This window comes from Abramis brama, assembly GCF_963993115.1.
Source record: "Abramis brama genome assembly, chromosome: 17".
NCBI lineage: Eukaryota > Metazoa > Chordata > Actinopteri > Cypriniformes > Leuciscidae > Abramis > Abramis brama.
The window spans coordinates 13819221-13840742 of record NC_139979.1 but is presented as its reverse complement, the minus strand read 5'-3'; the positions used below and the strand labels follow the sequence as shown (position 1 = coordinate 13840742).

The 21522-nt window shown below is 39.1% G+C and overlaps 1 protein-coding gene across 3 annotated transcripts in view; it reads right to left on the bottom strand.

Annotated features, from left to right (window-relative positions):
* Positions 1 to 21522, bottom strand: part of ldlrad4b (low density lipoprotein receptor class A domain containing 4b) — a 51310-nt gene that overhangs the window by 1949 nt on the left and 27839 nt on the right. The window contains exons 1-3 of one of the 3 annotated variants that reach the window (XM_084088144.1): positions 12439 to 13129; positions 3202 to 3356; positions 1108 to 1158 (exon numbers count right to left, since the gene is read on the bottom strand). In XM_084088144.1, coding sequence (XP_083944270.1) covers positions 1108 to 1158; positions 3202 to 3356; positions 12439 to 12508 — 276 coding nt within the window. In that variant the 5' untranslated portion in view covers positions 12509 to 13129. Of the gene's footprint in view, positions 1 to 1107; positions 1159 to 3201; positions 3357 to 4409; positions 4467 to 12438; positions 13130 to 21522 lie in introns of those variants that run through there. The other 2 variants (XM_084088145.1, XM_084088143.1) reach the window with 2 other exon arrangements.

Here is a 21522-nt window from a genome sequence, read left to right as displayed (position 1 = left end):
TTTTGGGGTCACGGTTCGATACGAGTTCGGTACAACAGGAAAAAGCAACAAATCCCCAATGCTAGGTTTCTTTGTAATTTGCACTACTTTGTTCAAAAAAGTTTGTTCCACCTAGCAGCATTTAGTACCCCCCCGAGGTAGGTTAGTACAGTACAGCCTCCTTTAGTGTATTAAGCACTAAGCACTAAACAGAATGTACTCTTGTATAGGTCATATTTTTTTGTAGGGCTGATAATTTTATTTAATTTTTTTAAAGGTATTGGGTCACAATCAGCTGCAAAACTGAAAAGCATCTCTTGAGTTATAAAAGTACAAAATAAATAGAATAATGAAAAAGCCTACATTTTTAAGCTATATTATCCAGCCCCATACCACATAAAAGACAAAGAAAGAGAGAATGAGTCTATATGATTAACTAGAACAACATCCAAATAAATCCATTTTTACAACAGACAAAATTGTTCATTCAGAATAATGGTATTCTACTCATGTCACATCCACACAGATAAAAAATGACTCTACCATTTCCATATAAACTCACCAGTGCCGCAAACTTAAACAGTCCCCAGTCTAGACATTAGTATGCAGCTGATAAAATATCCTCATATGAGAGAAATCTGCATGTCAGTTAGCCAATGAGATCAGCTTCATTACTGCAGGGGCCACGTTTACATTAGCGAGTTGGATGCTGATGGGAGGCAATTTACGCAGATAGACTGTGAGTGTCTGGTCTCTCAGACAACCGTCTAGACGCTGCCAGAGGAGGGTGAGAGATTAATGAACTGCTGAGAGGCTGCATCCCGGTGAGAGAGACCCCCCCCCCACACACAAACAATGAATATATATGCATGTATTCTCTCCACACACATACACACACAATATTTTAAGTACTATCACTCACAGACACAGTCTCAGAGCCTATCCTCCCTCACATACGCCTACACTGAGAAGCACAGGCACACTCAGGCATATGACACGGCATACACTTGAGGAGACTTCACTGCTTGTTACAGGCAGTGGCATTTATACAAGGAGAACAACAACCATTGAAACAAGCTCCTTAGAGTATAGGCAACACACACACACACACGCACACACACACCTTACCTCAGATGCTCCTTGTCTCAGCCCATTATCTGATGGCCACAAAGAACCCTCCTACAAACAAGGATGAAAAATACAGATGTAATATTCTGAATTACTTGCAATTTAAGATAGCAGTCTATCATAAAAATCTAATAATATTGACACTAAAATACTCATACATAATAACTAGAACAATATTATTTTGTTACCTGTTTATTATTATTATTACCTGACAGTTGATTAAAAAGGAACATTTAAAATCAATGTCTAATAATATTTCACTCACTGTCATAAATGAACATATCAGAAATATTCCGAAATCATTAACCTAAACGGCATTAAAATATAAATTAATACATAAGCAAATAATATTAATAATAATAAAAAACTTAATCAAATACCTGCTTGTTAAACTGTAAAACAAGTTTAACAAACCCATATTTAAAAATGCATGGATGACATTAAAAAACAAACTAAAATAAAAATGTAATATAATATAACATAACATAAATTCAATCAATAATTATTCTTCAATAAATAAATAAACAACCCTAATTATATTTCATACAGAGCTCAGTCAAATTCTAATAATGCTCCGTGCCTACATCAATATTTAAATTTCATGGATGACATTTAAAAAAATGTAATTAATAAATACAACAAAGCCATTTGTTAAACTATAATGATGCTCAGTACCTATATATCCATTCAAATTAAAAAGCCTAAACAAAACCATAGAGTAACATTCTCCCAGACATCGCTGCTTGCCTCCCTCGCTGGCTTCCCTCCCCCTTACGTTCCCTCATGAATGAAAATGAAAAGTCCTAGTCATTTAGCAGTCTCTCCCGAGTGCTGCAGTGGGCTGCGCGTGTCTATTTGACTGGCGTCTAGACAGAACTGCTGAATGCAATCAAAATGCCCTAGTCTCGGAGGGACACTGCCATTGTGTCTCTTCCAAAACACACTTTTCTGAAGGAGTAATATGTCGCGTTTTAATTACATGTAGTGCATCCAGTAATGTATACTATGTCCTTATGCAGCAGCGTTCGGTTTTCCATGAAAATTCTCATCCAGTTGCCCATTGCGGGAACAACTTAGACCTCATGCACTCTGTAGCATGTGCACAAACCTCTAGGTATAAAATTATTACAATTTTTGAAGTAAAATAATCAATATGATTAATTTCCTGCAGTCGGTCTGGTTATAAACTGTACAAATGTACCGAAAATCATCCCTCGGGTGAGATGAGACACAACACAACACCCCCCCCACACACCCACCACACACACACACACACACACACACACACACAAGCACGCAGAGCTCTCTCTCATCAACTCAGTGCACTGCTGCAAGTTATTTTGGATTAGACACAAAGAAGACCTTTCCAGAAGTAAACAACACACACGCACACACACACACACACGAGACTTTTAGGCCCTGCTGTTTTCTTCTTTTCAAAGATAAAAGCTCACCCGCATAATATATACCAAATAAGGTTTAGAGATGACACAGCAGGTGAAAAATACATCTATTCAGCATAAGAAATTGATGTTTCGTTTCTCAGCCTGGAATACGTCAAGGAACTGTGATGTTTTTGAATTAAAATATGATATAAGATGGTGCTTGTTGTCCTAGATTTGATTATCCTGATGAGCTTTCCTGCTCTTGGACACTGGAACTCACTTCACAGTATCTTTGTGAAGTCTCATCCCTTTCTGCTTTCCAAAAACTGTTGATTTCTCTGTGCTACTCTCACGCCCTTTTAGTTCTGCTGTTGATTTACTGAAATATTCTGCTCATTTCTGTTTCCCGTTTTCATGCCACACTGCTTTGTTGTTTACATGTCATATTATTCCCATGTTTCTTGTAATTAATTGCTCATCATGCCCTTTCATATTTAGCAATCATGCTCTGTAAAGCAACGTTAGACAGCAGAGAAGAGACAGGAAATTAGTGGCAGCTTATGTGTTCCATATGAACTTCTAGGCCACGCCTAATACATACAATTTTAGTTTATTCCTGCCCAGGGCTCATCTAAATATTTGAGGAAGGTTGACGGAAGGTTTTCGAAGCGTTTAAGCAGAGGTGCTGCTGTCAGGACGGGGGTCTTACCGGCTGCAGAGAGAGATCCTGACTCTGTGCCTGACTTGCCCGGCTCAGGAACGACCACGTGGTGAGCTTGTAGTGGTTGAGCAGGCACACGACCACCACGACCATCACAGTCATCACGACGATTATGATCACGATCTGCACAAACTCCAGTTCAGCTGCAACATAAAAAAACAAAAAGAGCTTAGAACAGTGCCGAATGGGGGAAACAAAAACAGATCTGGTTTACAATCAGGAAATCTATATAATATTCATTTTAACCAAAAGATGGCAGCAGAGTCAAATCAACATCATTATGCCTACAGTCTCCCAAATTGGTGATATCATCTGGCAAAAAAAAAAAAGGTGAGAGCCATTTTGGTTTGCCATGGACAACAGGAAGAAAATTGTTCACTAGGATAGTTCACTGAACTAAAGTAAGATCACTAGTACAGCAAGACCTTTGCTGTGAAATTAGGTGTGTAAGCTAAGCTCTAGAAATTGGATAAAGCCTTAATTCTCTTGATCAGCATTTGTAATTGCATTACATATTCATCCCCTTAGCATAAGCAATATTTTTCTCAAATAATATCACTATATATTTCAAAGGGTGTTCACCCAAAAAACTGTCATGACACCCTCATGTCGTTCCAAAACCTTTAAGACTTGCGCTCAACTTGAAAACATTGACAGTCCAAACTACCACCACTTTGTCGCTTCAAAAGTTCACAGAGAGATCTTAAAACGAATCCATATGAATTGAGCAGTTTAGTCCAAATTTTCTGAAGAGACTCGATCGTTTTATATGATTAACAGAATTTATTTATTTACATATAAACATATGAATTTAGGCTTCTATTCACATATAAACAGCCATCAATGCTGTTATTCATATTTATATATATATTTATAAAAATTCTGAATATCTTCGTTTAAGTTCCTCAGAATTAAGAGGTTTGGGACGACATGAGGTTGAGTATGAAAATTAAGAATCTTTAAAATTCTCCTTTTATGTTCTATGAAATAAATAACAGCATACAGTACCGATTTAGAATGATTTAGAATTAGGGTGAGCAAATAAATGAAAAGTTCACCCAAAAAGTTTCTGTCATTAAGTAACAAGAGCAGCTTTTTTCCAATATCCTGGCCTGCAAGAATCAAAGTGATGAAGGTAAACAGCTTGATCGATGTTTCTGAAAATGTGTTCTTTTTGAACACCCTGCTGGACTCACACTTGTTCTCTCAGTCAAGACCAAGACTGTTTCTCAGATGGAGACGCTTGTGGAGTTCACATGCTTTTCAGACAACAAAAATGAGCTCTCCACCAACTGCGCCGAGGGACCGTTCTGGAACCTCGTTCAGTCGAGTAAACCGAACAGAGAGGCTGAAAGTGAGAGTGTCACGAAGAGAGAATGAAAGAGTGAGTTGTTGCCTGCAGTGCAGTACTGCGGGATACTGGCACTCACACATCAAAAGAAACAAACACTTCTCTCCTAATTTAGGGCATAAGAGGAGGAAGCAAAAGAGGGAGAGAGAGCAGAGAGGAGGAAGCAAAAGAGGGAGAGAGAGAGCAGAGAGGAGGACACAGAAAGCCAGCCAGACAAAGGAAGTGACAATCAGACAGGAGGGCAGATAAGACAAGGAGAATGAGACTCAGATCAGAATACTGGTAAGACTACAAACGCAAACCTAGCAGACTGGAACTGAATCAATACAACACAAAATCACAGCAGGCTTCAAACTAGCCCATGAACGCTGAGCTGTTCCTCTGACTTTAGATCAAAAACACAAGGAAGTCTTTTTAAATGCACAGTGGGGATTTGAGAGTCGATATTTTTAGGATGTTGAAAAATGTAAAACAAAGAAATATTGTAACATAATAAAAGCTTCTGCAGTAATTCTAGGTCACTAATTAAATGAGCATATTTGTGACATTGACCCTGTGAACTTGTTTGTACAAAAGGTCAGATTATATTGCTTTCACAGAAGTACCGACTCAAATCATAAAAATCATAAAAAACAATTCAAATACATTTTTTATTATCTGGATGAAAAAAAAAATATAATAAAAACTATTGTAACAAAAAACTATAAACAAACAAATAAAAATATTACAAATAAAATAATTACTGATCAAAATGAAAATAAAATTTGTAAAATACAAAGCATTTTCTCAATTGGATTTAAGACATCTAGACATCACTGTGCTCACGGCTTCGACTCATGTAACTTAAAAACTACACACCAGAACAACCTAGCAACCGCCTAGCATACCCTAGCAACCACCTATCAATGCCACTAAAACCACCTAGAACACCTTAGCAAACACTGTAAAAAAAAAAAAACACTGAGAAACTGCATAGCAACACCCTGGTAACAATCCCTAGCATTGTGGTAGTGAGTTTAACATGGGCAAGTACCACCCAGATTTAATTAATTGTTTTTAATAAACAGTAATATATCATATAATATAATTAATTAATTAAAAAACTTACAACATACACTCTAGATTCCATTAGAAATGCCTTGTGATTGTTTGCCCTGCTAAATAATACAGCTTAAGCTGAGAGCTTTTGGAACATGAGAGTTGGTTTCTAGCAGATCTAAGCTGTCAGTAGACATTTTTGGACCAGCAACATGCCAGCTATTGGTGATTAAGCTGGTTTTTGGAACATGGTAGCTTGTTAACCAAATAATGACCCGCTTACATCAGCTAATGACCAGCTTAAACCAGCTAGAAAAACCTGCCACCATGTAAATTCTGTATCACCCAAATCCAAGCTCCAAATCCAGCCTAAATCAATATATTAAATGGTCTATTAATTGTAACTCAAAACCTATAAAACCCAATCCCGCCCGGACAGTGTAAGGAGCGGTTCTTTGATTGTTACTATGTCCTGTCCAAATCTCCCACAGACACATTCTCTGTTCTATTTAACACTGACCTCTTATGCCAATCACAGTGAGACAGAACGAGAGCGTGAACAAATGAGAGTGGGTCTGGGTATCACAGACTGCAGATTAGCCATACACAGAATGAGTTTCTCTCTGCAGACCACAGAGAGAGGATCAAAATCCATCAGGCCGTTCTGTCACCAGGCAGAGCAGACAGAAAGCGCTAGACCAGACGAGAGAGAGAGAGAGAGAGAGAGAGAGAGAGAGAGAGTGTGTGGGAGAGGGGGGGGGGGGCACTGTGTGTGTGAGAGACAGAGGCAGAGAATAGAGATTTGTAGATGGAGAGAATCAAAGTGTCTTGAAGGTGACATATTCAGTGGAGTAGATGGAGGTCACGTCTGTAGGTGTCATTACTTCCTGTCCCGAGTACTTTATAAAATAGCTTATGACAAGGATGGGTCTAATGCAGAGAAAGAGACATCTCCAATTGTCAAGCAGAAGTTTTCATTATATTTATGTTGGTTATAATCAGTGGATGTAAATGGTTGTGCTCCAGTCTATCATTTTTCAACAGATGGATACCAATTCAGTGAAAACAAAACAAAATGCAAATACATTTAATCACATCTGATATACATCCACTTAAGTCCAGCTGCAACATGGGTTTATATATAGAAATGAATGGATTATTGTTTTCTTTCTTCTTTTTTGACACAACACCAATTTGTCAATGTGAACAGCTATACAAAAAAAATCTGATCTGAGCAGTAAATCGGAATTAATGATTAAGGCTTGCAGTGTGAACATAGCATTTTAGATTTAATTTGGGTGCACATGGATTTTCTTTTGTTTCAGGCTGTCTAACTATCAAACACTTGTCAAGTTACATGTTGCACTTTAGAATTAATAAATGTAAAAAGCATTTATGCAAGAAGTGTGTTACTTTAGCTATGAAACAGCGTTTAATGAGTTGTCAAGTGCTATTCTTGAGAGACCCACCAAATTTGATCAGTAGACCTGAAAGTAAAGAACATAAACTGAATAGGTAGAAACGTATAGCCTATTTATTGGTCAAACATATCCATTGATTCTAATTATTGGCTTATTTATACTTTTACTTGTATGCAAAAATGATTGCTCACTCAACTCACTGTGTAAAGAGAACCAGGGAAGGGTCAGGTGCTTTATTTGTCCAACAACTATTGACAAGCAAATTTAATAGCAGTGGTGTATTAAAGAGAAAACACAATTCCCAACTTGAAGAGCTTGCATTTATTGTTCACAGTAGTGAACTGCACAAATGTCATGTAATACTCTAGGTTTGCAGCAGATGTGTGTGTTTGTGACAATACTCATGTTAACCTGAACCCCCTACTAATCTAACATTCAGAGGTGTGTGTGTGTGTTTGTGTGTGTGTGTCAATGACCTTCTGGTGTAGCCAGATCGGTCTAGATGCTTCATGCTACAAACACACACTAATCCTAAATAATTAACACCGTCACACATAACACCAAGTGCCACACACACACACACACACACACACACACACACACACACACACACACACGGATCCTCCAGACGGTCTGGGAGATGGGCACTGCGCACCAGACGCTGCATCATGCCAAGCTAGTGCCGGATAACAGGAACAGGTGTGCTTACCTGAGGTCAAACCCTGCCCGCTGTGTACAGGACACAACCATATAAGTGTGTCACCACTCAACAACAAACTAAACAGTGCTTTAAAATGTGCAACTTGTCCAAGGTTTTACTGTGCTACATACATACAGCATAAAATATTGACTGTGTATTTCACAATATTGACTGTATTTTTGATCAAATAAATGCAGCCTTGATGAGCATAGTTTGGGGTTTGGGGTCGGTAAAATTTTTTTAACGGTAGTGCATATAACAAATCAGCCAGTTGGATGTTTATTCAGTCATTGAGACCTATTGTAACAGAGCCAGAACTACCTGTGGGCTAGACAGCTTATTTTACAACAGGAAATACATCATTTTCACAAGACAAACCAAAACCTAAGGCAACATCTCCACTGCAGAGGACGTTTGAAGAGATGGATTAAATTGACAAGTAGAGTGATCTTGTTTGTCAGCGTGTCTATCGCGGTCAGGACACTCCTACATAACATCCAAGTGTTTTGACAGGCAATTGAGAGCATCAGCAGCGAGACGGCAATGAGTGTTATGACCGTTTACTACTTGACAGAGATCCATGCATCTTTCATATGGAGGACTCTTCGTCTGGGCTCTGATATAATGTGGCATTTCATATGCGCCATGTTTTGTTTTATGGATGTATACGCCTTTTGGTGCGCTAGTGGAAAATTTCCAAAAAGGTCTGACAAACCTGTCTGAGGGCGTTTTGTAAAGGAGCGATCACACAGGTTGTCTGTGTGCTGAAATGAAAGGCCAGAGGCATGCAGGGACAGCGAGCGAACAACACAAAACAAGCTGGCAGACTGGCACCCTGCTGGGCACCAGGAGAGTGGGCATCCAGCCCAGCCATGCAGAGGAGCCATCAAACAAACAGCACAGACAATCTGAACCAGGTGCCACAGCCACGTTCGCCAACGCAGCCTGGTCTCCGCAGCGATGCAACACGGGAGCTTTCACCGTCAATAACAAGATTATTTAAAAGAGCGCAGACGTCGAAAGGGGGAGGGGATGACTTCTCGGTGAAACGCACATATTTCGGCTTTGGAAACATTTTGAGCCTGTTCTTGTCACAATGTATAATTACAGATTCAGCAATTATAATCACAGTTTGCCTGATCCAAATATAACCGGGACTTATTTTGGACTCCACGGTTAAGGGTGGATGTGACCAAAAGAGATGACAGCTAAAGGTGTGGCAAACTAAACACGCATGTTGCGGTCTAAACATCAGCCCATAAACTTGAACAACCATGACCAGGATTATAAAAACCTTGCCAGACACGTTTTTTTTTTTTTTTTTTTTGTCTTTCTTTCATTTAAAAAGGTGCAAAAAGCGGAACAGTCTGCCTTAGGGCATACTTAGCTATAAAGGGGGTTTCTGAAAGATCTGTTGGAAGGGGGGGGGGGGAAGCGCCTTGCTTTCTAAAACATTCCTTCATGACCGCCAGATGAACTTGCAGGAATAGCTTCAGTTGTGAGAATCACACTACTGCATCTGAGAACATTAGAGTTCAGGCGGGACAGAGTTCACCGGTGACATTTCCAAAGAGCGGGTTCAGTGAGAGGAGAAAGAGAAAGAGAAAAGGAGAGATGGAGAGAGGGATGAAGGAAGGAAGAAAGTCAGTTCTTTATTCCTCAAAGCCGTGTTGTTGTTGTTAGCCCCACCCTTCGCCTTATTAAACCTTCGTCCTTCATGGGTGGTCCCTGTTTAACGCTAAGAAGAACAAAGTATGGATTTCTAACGAAGAACAGATCGTTTTGTGGTTTACTCGGGCTGTCGTGGCTAATGAGTCACTCCCTGAGGCTGGATCCTGCACCAGCTGCACTGCTGCTTTTAAAAGCTTCAAGCAGAACATGCAGTTGACATGCAGTAGGTTACAGGTTTGGGTCTTGCTTGGAGCAAGATCTGTTACAAAGACGTGTGCAGACAAAATAATCGATTTTACTGTACGCACTACTGTAATGAGGTTCTTTTGAACGTTCTATTCACGTTATCTACTCACGTTTGCAACAAAAGGCTTAAGCTTTGCAACGGTTTTCAACATTGATAATAAGTCATGTTTCTTCAGCATACTAGAATGATTTCTGAAGGGACATGTGACACTGAAGACTGGAGTAGTGGCAATCTCAGGAATAAATGTAATTTAACCATCACAAAATTGTAACGTTCACTATGAAATATTGACAACCATTAACTTTTAGATGAATAGTAGATGAGAAAGTTGAATTGTTGATGTGAGACCTGTTTTAGCAAAGCGCTATTTAAGAAATAGTGCACTTAACCCCAGTTTCACAGACAAGGTTTAAGTCTCAGACTAAAATGCATATTTTGAGCTGTCTTAACTGAAAGCAACTTGCACTGACATATCTTAAAATATTTCAGCGCTACGCGTGGGTTGTCTTTTTCCCCATATGTCTTTTAAAATTTTCTAACATGAAATAGCCAGTCAAATAAAGGCTTTTTATTAATTTCTAAAAGAAGAGTGCCTTGGATTTTCTTCTACTATATTTCAGCGCCATTATTTGGTTTCAAGATACACACCAGTAATGTTTTGTCTAAGGCAAGTTTATAAAATATACTTAAACGCCCTAATTGAACTAAGGCCTAATTCTGGCTTAATCTAAGCCCTATCTGTGAAACCGAGCCTTAAAGAATTAAATCTTCGCTGCAATCTAGCACTATTCCTTTAAGTAAGTGCTAGATGATGGACAATCTAAAACAATTGTCCACAATTAAATAACACTAGCTACTTATAAAATAATTACATAATACCAATCCCCCCCCAAAAAACAACAATACTAATTACCGATATAGGTAGACACCACATTAAAGATCTAATTACATAGAAAAATATTGGTGGAACCGATTATCGGCTAAAATTTGAGTTGAACTGAAGCAGAGGCCCCTCTTGTTAAACCAGGGCATTGTGCGTGGGCATCCGGATCATCCTGGGTAATGCCAAAAGCACTCTGGCCTTTATCAATAATTCATAGTGGCACCTCGGGGCTGCTTAACCCGGCCCGGCTTTCAGTGTGCTGAGCTCACTGTGAAGCCATGACTGCAAGAGAGCCTGCTTTTCCAATAGACAATCTGTTTGGCTCAATTTCTGAGGGCCATTTTGTTCAATACATTACTTTTCCTTCAGAGCTGCACGTTTTGGGATGTTTTAAGGTGCTTTTAGATGTCTGAAGTATTCAAAATGCTGTCAATTTCAAAGGATAATTCAAAACCGTATGTTCATATTTAGCAGAAACGCATTCTTTACCATATGTGAATAGTCTCTGTGAGAGGCTGGAAAAACTACTGAAAGGCCTTTTCTACCTACTGTGTGGGAATTCCCCAGGACTAAATTCATAATTTATGATCCAGACTGAATATGAACTTTTCACTCCGAGAACAGAGAAAGAGTCTGTGTTTCACAGAACCGTTACTGGCAGGCCAGCCAGAGCAGCAAACTGCACAAAGCAAACATCTGAACACAAAACAGAGAACAGATCTAGACAGACAGCAATGCTTCAGACAGACAGACAGACGGAGAGAAATGCTAATTATATTAGGCTACATAATGCAACAACCAAATCTTAATTTAATATCAAGATCCAAACATGCTTTTGTAGCCAAGAACATCCAGTTTAAGGAGGTTTCACTGGTAAACAAGTATAATATGTACTAGTAAACATGAGTAAGGTTCAAAAGTTTGGGGTTAGTGAGATTTTTTTAAAAATGTTTTTGAAAGTCTCTTACCAAGGCTGGATTTATTTGATTAAAAATACAGTAAAAACAGTAATATTGTGAAATATTATACAAATTTAAAAATGACTGTTTCTTATTTTAATATATTCTAAAATGCAAGTTATTCCTGTGATGGCAAGGTTGACATTTCAGCAGTCTTCAGTGTCACATGATCATTCAGAAATTGTATTTTGATGCACAGAATTGGTAGTCAAGAAACATTTCTTATTATCATCAATGTTATCAATATTGCTTTCTTTTAAAAATAAAAATAAAATCTTACTTAGAAAAGTAGTGTCTATTAATTTAATATGATTTTACACAAGTAAAAAAGTTACACAAGCTGGACAAAGTCTGTGGTTAACATTATCACATTTCAAGAATTTTAACAAAGCTTAAAGTAACAGTGTAACCACCAAATAATGTTAAACATTTCTCTTACAATGAGTTAAAGATGACAATTTGTATTCCTAATACTTTCTACTTTCATAGTTCACATGAACACCCGAAAAATGGAACTTAACTATTCAATTACCAAGAAACAAGTCATAAATAAGCTCTCAGTATAAACAAATGTCTCCATCTATCCACAAATGTTTGCTCGCAAGTTGTCGCAACCCCTAGACAGTCTATTCACGGGCTCTTTGTTTATAAAGTCCGGAAGGCAGGAGACATTTGCCCCAGACTCGAGTTAAAACACTGTCTGCTGGGTTTACGTAGCAGACGCATTCAGAGACAGATTGCAGAGACGGTGGAGAGCCGAGATCAGACATTCACGGAAACGTAACGTGCGTGAAGCAGCTGATAAGAGCTGACAGCCAGACAAGACTGCAGGCGAAATTACATAAAACACACTCAAAGTTAAACTGCACGCTCTAGCTTGAGTCACACGTACAGACGATAAAACGCAAAGAAGTCTGACATTATTAGCAACTAAGAAAAAAAGTAAAACACTCACAAATCTCCATTCCCTGGAGTTGGGATCCGCATGTGACGTTGGAGCCATCCGGTGCGGTGAGGTTTCGCATGGAGTACGCGGGAGACTTTAACCGGTGCACGAGCCAGCCGCTGTGTGCGCGTCCAACAGCTCGTGCTGAGACTGAAAGCCTTCGGCAACAGCCTTGACATGCTGGTTTTTTTTCACTACATGCTCTCGGGTAACCGCTTCACTTCGCTCTGACTTACTAAACTGAACTCGTCCGCTCTATCTCTTTCTATGACCCCTCCGGTTGAACACAAAAATCAGAGTGTTTGTGAGATCAAGCCGACGGAGCTCCTCTCCACCCCCTCCTGCACACCCCCACACTCTACTCGCACACACGGCTGGTCTATCGGTGACCGGCTGGGGATGGGGGGGTGGGACGTGGTCGAGCGCAGTGCTCGGGTGTCTAGTGTTACACCTCCCCATTAATGCCAGACACAAGCAGTCAAGGCAAGCATTGTAGGGGGCTGACCTTGGGGTGACCCCGCTGTCTGGCGACACAGAGCACATGTGTCCAGAACTACAGCCCCCCTCCGTCCAACTACAGGCCCCGCAGTCTGTCTATAAATAACCTGGCAGCTATATGGGCTTTTATTGTGGGGCAAGGTAATACACCCGAATCCACACTGGGCTAAAAGGAAGACATGCTATATAGTCTGTAGTTTGGAGAAATGTCCAAAAAAAAAAAAAAAAAAAAAAAGGAAAAGAGAGATAGAGAGAGAGAGGGGGAGAGGGAGAAGGAGGAATATATATATATATATATATATATATATATATATATATATATATATATATATAATTTAAAATATTAAAATATTTAATAGGACAACTGAAAACTAAACTTAGATTTAATGCACTTCATTATATCAGTATTTAAAATATATAAATATCAGGATATAGATATAATACCCAGGCAGATAAACAGAAAAAGCATTTCAGTTTAAAAAAAGAAAACTAAAAAAGAAAATACTTGTGCAAAAAATAAAATTTTTTTTTTGGCGAAATGTAATTTTAACTTGTAAAAGCTCACCCCTAGTTAGCAGCTCAGCCCTCAGGGGTCCTCAGGGGAATAAAATGACATTTATCTGTCTGAGGTCTAGTCTGGAAGTCGAGTCGATCCTGACACACGTATGCAGACAGACACATCCCCCCCCCCTCTGTTAAAGCAGACATGGGGGACAGACAGAGTGGGGGGTTTAGGGGTCAAGTCTGAATTTGAATGGCTGTCTGAGGAGGAAGTCTCTGGGGCAATGAGGTGGATTCTCTCAGCATGCTAATGCTACCGGAGCTGGATTTGAGGTAAGAGAGACCTGCCACCACGTAAACTACCAGACAATACAAATAAAGAACATTTCAATTAAATGCAGAACTGAAAAACTGATCAAAATTACTATGAGATGAAATTAATAATAAAAAAAAGGGTTTTGTTGCTGTCTGATAAACAGTGCCATCTAGTGTCTCACCTTATCCATTTTAAAATGTCTCTATATAGCAGGGGTATTCAACATTTTCAGGTAAAAGACTCCCTTGGTGGATAGAGAGATAGATCAGGGACACCGTTACATATTGTATTTAATCATGAAGCAGACGCTTTGTCTAAAATTGAGTGAGCCTGAATAATATTAATGTTTTATTTTAAAGGTATACTACGTAACTTTATGTACATTTACAAAATTTTGAAATTGTGTACACTACAAATTGTGTAATTTTGTATATTATGAAATTGAATCCATCTTCCAAACCGTGTTTTTGTCTCATCCTGAATCACTAAGGAAGCCTATAATAAGTGTTTCTATACAGACTATTTTAGATCAGGTGGGACGACAACCGCTGCAGAGTATCCCAGTACTGTGTGACTCCTATACATAAACAGAAGAAAGCAGCTCTGCTCCGGCCTCAATGCTCTTATGCAAGACACATGTATATTTGTTTATTAAACACTAGAGCGCCAAAATTACATAGTATACCTTTCATGCATTTACTACACACTATGATGCTTACATTGCACATCCATTAAAAAAGATACTGTTTATGCACAGTACACAGCTAAACACAAAATTTTCCTTTTACTTAATACATTTTAGCATGATGAAATACAAACTTTAGCATCTTAAATTTAGCTTCAGTATGTATTAACTATTAAATACTATTTTAACTTTACTAATATGCTTAAATTATTATTTTCCCCCACAAATATTTGTTTGTTATTTAAAAAAATAATTCATCAGCCTGAAAAAAATAAAATAATAAGTGTTTCATATGTTAATGTTAATAGATACTTGAAACGCTAATAATAGAGACACAAACACTCTGAGCCAGGACTGATGACTAGCTTGGAAAAACATCAACAGGTACACAAATCCAGAGAGTTTTCCTCATAACAAAAGGAAACATTACAAGATCAAACAAGATGCTCAACAAATAGCTGATGACTGGATCCTCAAAATGCCAGTGCTGTTTTACAGATTACTGCGAGAACTAAATTACACGGTGAGCCTCACTTGATGACAGGTTTCTTTTTTTCTTCTTCCATAAACCATCCCATGTCTATGTGGCAGTTATAAAATTGTGCAACCCCTTCTGTCAACAGAGGGAAAGTCCTGAGAAACAGCGAGATGCAGACGTGTGAAAACATTCCAGTTACAACCTGTAATATAACTGCAAGAATAAAAATGGCAGCCATCTCTGAGACACTTCCATCTGCAACCTGCGTTCTGTGATATTCGCACAAATCCCTGCAGGACGTGGTGTGTGAGACAGGAGGAAGGGGAAATTGTCTGCTTGTGCGAGTGAGTTTATGACTGGGGATTGCTATCTGCAAAGCCAAGATGGGCCGCCTGCAGATGTGATGCACTGCAGTGTGTGTGTGTGTGTGTGTGTGTGTGTGTGTGTGTATAATCATCAGGTATTGAGTTTTTTTTCACCTCTCTCCTGCAGCCTGCTGAGCATCGTAATGGGTCGTCTGCCCAGGAGTGAGGTAATGTCTAGGTTTAATGCCAGCCTCCTGCATTGGCGCACACTCACAGGGGCACAACAGGAAGAACAGCAGGCACTGCAACTCCCAAAATGGCTGCTGTTGTGACTCTTAATGATGCTGACAACATAATTAGCATTTTGCTAACGAGCCACATGGCAGTGCTTCCTTCCCTGGACGCTGCCATACGGCCTCACGGACAACACCTGCGTGCTCTCGGACCCCCTTTATGACACATCATCTTCCCGGTAATGCAGACACAGCGAACGCAAAGAGTCATCAAAGTGGAAGATCTCAGTGACAAATAACCGTGCGTTTCTCGAGGTGGGCCACTAGCCAGCAGGCTGTCAGTTTCAACTCCCAGTCGTTGCAAAATACTATAAAAACCTCATTAAATAATAACAGCACTCCATATGTCCGGTTGACATCTCCGTGTGTTTACAAACAGGAGAAACTAACCTGGGGTTTGATGTGCCACTGTTGGGGAATTTTACGAGTAATTAAAATACAAAAACCCACCACATACAAACAACGCTATAAATGTGATGAAGGCCTGTGTTGTCACAAGAGAAATTCAGGTTGCTGATGTAGCTTAAAATATTTAAAGGGATAGTTCTCATACCAAAAATTAAAATTGTGTCATCATTTACTCATCGTCATGTGTTTCTAAACCCCTGTGACCCCTTTTGCGTCCGTGGAGCAGGAAAGGACGCATTTATAGAAGACTGTCTTAGCTGCTCATTTCTATGCAATAAAAGTGAATGGTGACCATCTCTGTCGAGCAAGATTTTCAATGAATAATGGCTTAAATTTCCCAGATTGAACATAAAAAGATTTAACAACTGGGACATGCTAATATTATTATAAACACAGCTGACACATTTGTAAGAAAGTGAAAGGATGTTTCTTTTTTTGCCAAGTTCTCTTTTGTTTACAACAGCCAGTTTATAAGCGCTTCTCATTACAAGTTTGAGAAGATGGTTGACACGTTACACTCCAAAATGCATTTGTGTGGAGCAGCATCTAATAATGAGAACTAAGCCACTGAAAACAGCGGATGAGCTTCTTGCGTGTAAAAGAACACAGTGCTGCACTTCCCTCTAAAACACACAGCGCACATATTTATGTACTTAATCTCACCCTTTGCGAATTGATAATTGCACTAAGCCATATCGCGATTTTGGTTTTATTTCAATTAAATATGCATCCCTAATAAATAATGACAATTTGCATTTTTGAGGAAACTATTCCATTAATACGTTTTAAAACTCAGAGCTTCTAAACTGAAACAGATCTGGGCCTAAGAGCAGACCATCTTTAGTTTTATTAATAAAGTGATTTTTATCTCTCAATGCAGACTGAAGCAAACACTCAGCAGTTCCCAATTTAACACAATGATTTGTGATGAACTGATTTTCCTTCTCTGCATTGTATTAATTCAATTATTTAGTGTGATGTTTTAAAGGAAGAACCATAAAAAGTGATCCAGAGATTATAGGGTTAGTTGAAAGATGAAAATTCTGTCATCAATTACTCATGTCGTTCCAAACCCATAAGACTTTTATAACCTCTAATCCACCACTTAATGGGGTCAAGCTCAAACTGACCTTTATTAAGCAGTTAATTTAAAAATAATAGTAATCATAAGCATTTTGCCTCATAAGAACATACACAGAGTAGAGTAAAAGTAAACAATGATTATGATCGTCCAAAGTCTTCATTTTATATCTTTCAAGGCACAGAGTGTGTAGTTTCTAACTCAAAACCGAAACTATCACCTCCACATCTTTTCCGATCCCAAAAGAGTTTAAAACCTTCCCATTTAAAGAAAGTGATGTTTACATCAGAGCCCTCATATTTTCACTCCACTCCCCTGAGTCACATGTTCAAGCTCCAACCAATCACCACCGACAGATCCCCAAAAACTAGAAACAAGGCTGAGACAGCAGACACACCTCCTGCACGTAGGTCACCAGAGAGAGAAAGTGGCACATCTGACTCAAGCTCAGCTGACCCAAAACTTCAAAGCTCTGACCCAGAAAAACAGAAACTATAACATTCACATTCACTGCTTCTCTCATAAAATACTAAATTAAAGCTTTTCGAATTAAAGTATGATGTTCACCAAGGCGGCATTTATTTGATCACAAATACAGTAATATTGTGAAATACTGTTATATACAATATAAAACAACCGATTTCTCTTTGAATATATTTTTAAAATGCAATTTATTCCTGTGATGGCAAAGCTGAATTATCAGCATCCATTGCTCATATGAAACTGTGAAGTACGCATGTACACAAGATAGTTAAATTATGAGAGTAAAACTAATTCATACATACACATACACACATGAATGGGAAAAAGACAGAAAACAAGATTGCAACTCACTTTTCTGGCATGATGTTTATAATAAACAAAGAGCCATCCAAAAAAAAAAAAAAAAAAAGGAGCAGAAACTAAACAGCATCTCAGCAGGAAACATTCTTCTCATGTTTCATTCTCTCTCCCTCATACACACACACATTAAGAATTCATTTATTCCATTCATGCATCTTCAAGCAACAATGCAACCTGACATCCTGCAATCAGAGAGTGAATGAATTTAGGGTCTGAATTTCATCCATACAGCCATGACTGATATGACATAAAAACACATTATGAGGCATTATGGGTAAACTGGAAATGAGCTAATAGGATGTCTCAGTATGAAAGTCTTTATTCACTGAGGGGAGAGAGAAGAGAAGATATTTGTGAGAAATGAACACCTCAGGGGAACAAAAACACAATGGGTTGGAAGAGGGAATGCAGAAAGAATGAGAAAGAATTCTCATTTGCATTCCAACTCATTTAAAATGGTTTATAAATGGGAAAACATTTTGGGTGCATGATAAAAAAAATAGTAAAAAAAACAAACAAAAAAACATACCAGAGTGTTTTCATATCATTTTTTGACTGGTGCTATTTCAGGTTCAGCAACAAACTGCTACAAAGGCATTGAGAAATTCCTACTGTACAAGCCTTTGACTTTAGAAGAAAAACACTTATAGTAGGCTATACAATGGCATCAGATGCACACAAACATAGGCTATTTGTTTCACTATATTAGTGAGGAGATTGCATAGAATTCCACTGATTTTATATTAGGTTAATGATCATTTCTATTGCTAAACCCCTACCTCTAAACCTACCCATCACAGAAACCTGTACGAGACACCTGTAGATTTAGAACTAATCCACACAAAAAAGTTTTAATTTGAAAACACTTTTGGTCTTCAGTCCACACAGAGACGGCATTTTTGTTGGCATTTTGACTGAGATTTTTGAAAATGCTTTCCCAAGTGGATACATTTCAAAACGCCGTTTTTCGCATTGTAGTGTGGATTGTCAAAACAGAGGTATTTATAAAACGATGACACATTTAGCCATGTGACGCATATTTTACCAATAGATGTTCATGTTTATACCGGTATTGTGCCTGTTATGTGCTATTCACTTTCACACAGTTGCTAAAATATGTTACTTTGCACACTCTTCATATCACAGTCCTGCAAAGACGACAGAAAATGCACTTGCATTGTCCTGCTGCAAAACATGAGAGCAGTTGGGGTTTAGACCAAACATATAATGGTGACTGAGTGCGACCTGGACGCATCAGTGAATGATGAGATATTTTGCTAAATAAAATTATCCTGCCAGAACAATTGTGCGATAACTTTATTATTTATTTTTCCGTCTGTATCATCTCAGTGAGCTTTTGTGAGGGTTTGCGCATGCGCAGTAAGATGAATTTAGCATTTTCCGACGTTTCAGTGTGGATGAGAAACTTTTGAAAAACGCTAGTGTGGACGGAGAACATTTGAAACGAAAACACAGTTTTCAAATGTATCCGGAGGCATGTAGACGTAGCCTTGAATATAAACATGTTTTGGACATGTAAAATGTCCTCACTAGTCGATTGTCATGATATTTCACTATATAAGTGAGGACATTTGGCCCTTACAAGTATACCTAAACCTGTAGACACACACACACACACAATGAAAAGTTTGGGGTCAGTAAGATGGGGTCAGATTTGAGAATCAACTTGCTCTTTATTAAAGCAGAGGAGATTGTGATGATCACCATAATTTGTGTAAAATCTGATCCACCAATAATAATGGATCTACAGGAGCCCAAATCCCCTCCAATATTTCAGGAATAGGGGTACTTCAACCCAATATATGAAACTTTTTGGTCGTTTAAAACTCAAAATTTGAATTAAGTGCTAATATAAAACTGAAGATGGAAGTCTTTCCATCCAGTATTTGTTTGTAAACAGTAATTGAATCTATACAGGTCTTAATTCTAATTCAGACATTAAGTACAAACAATTCACCTTAGTAAAAAGCTCCTTTCTTTTTCTGCCCCCCTCGTTCTCTTGCGTCCCTCATTGTTTTTGCTTTGGTCTTTGAGCCAAACCTGATTGAATTCCAGAGCAACCCCATTTATTGCTCTGCCTCTTTTTCTCTTCTTGTTTTTTTTAATCCCCGTCTATCGCTCTAAGAGGGGAGCGAAAGAAAGCGAGGGAGGAGAGCTGTCAGTTTCCCATCTTTAATGGCCCCAGCTGCATCATTACTCTCTCAACACACTCGCACACAGGGCCAAACGTACTTAAGTAACAGATGAAGAAACGAGCGAGGGACGAAGGCCACCGAGAGAGACAGAGGGATTCCATCATACTGGGAGGTTCGCGGCACAAAATGACTGAATGAATGCACTGAGTAAATGAGTGAACAGAAGAATAGTGCCCGATAGACCTCCAGCTCAGCCACGATAAACAATCCCAGAATCCACTGTGAGCCTGCGTGAGGTGACACTGTCTGAAACCCATCAGTACTGATGGTGTTGACAGCCAACGAATACAGAACCGCACGGCCCTCGCCCTGAAAAACAGCCCGGCTAATGCAGCGACGTGTGTGGGATGTGGATCAAAGGAGCTGGGGAAAAGCATGAGCAAGTGAGCGGAGGAAAGAAAAGAGGAAGGAGAGAATGCAGGAATCGGACTGACAGTATTCAATTCATTGGAAAGCTTTAGAAAAAAAAGAAAAAAAAAACTATTTACAACCAAAAAAAAAAAAAAAAAATCACAACAGTGATTGAGTATTCAGTATTGAGTGCGCAAAGAATTTAGCGCACAGGTGCTTGGCCTGTTGCTTCGTTAAAGTGCAAATCTGAGAAACATCTTCAGAGATAAATTGCTTTTCCTTATCCCGAATATTGCGAAAAGTCAAATAACGCAAATCAAAGTGAGCTCAAATAAAGCAGAGCGCTCTTCAAACTGGTTTCAAGGCATCTAATACCAAACAAGTGTCTCATTCACACTGTCATTATCATCTGTCATTAAAACCCTGATTAAGACCCTCCGAACTTCATTCAAGTCTCCTTTACAGTCGGACATTCCTGTAAGCCAAACAATTCCATCATCCAGCACTTCCCTCTCGCTCTCTCCCTCTCTTCAAGAAGTTCAAACGCTTCATCTGGGACTTGCCCTCCCTCCAAGCGACACAGATTGCATACAGAAGACATGACGTCGGTTTGGTAATGAGCCCCTTAGCATGAAAATGCAGCCCGCTGCGGTCGGCCCAGATTAGCATGAGAGATGATGGAGATTAGTGATGGAAATCCTAAACTCAAACAAACTGATTGTTGAGCTCTTCACATCAGACAAGGCCCGAAACGTGACCTTGGCGACCTCTGACCCTCATCAACCTGTTTTAAAACCGCAGAGGAGAAACGTGAGGTGAAAGTGAGTACGAGAGATCTCTATCTCTATAGACACTCGTCCCCTGACAGACATCAAAGTGGGACGTGTTGGTCCAGTGCGAGCGGGACAGTGTCTATGAATGTCCAGTGCCTGACAACTTCAACCAGCTTGTCTGCAGCTCTTGAGAAACTCTTCTCGCAAGCACACACACTCTGGAGAGGAGAGCTATTAACAAACATGCAAACTGTTGAAGAGGCTGATTTGCATACTCTTCAAGGGTGCCGCTACCGTGCCGCCTTCAAAGAGGACAGAGAGTACCCCGAGCTTTTATGCAGAGTG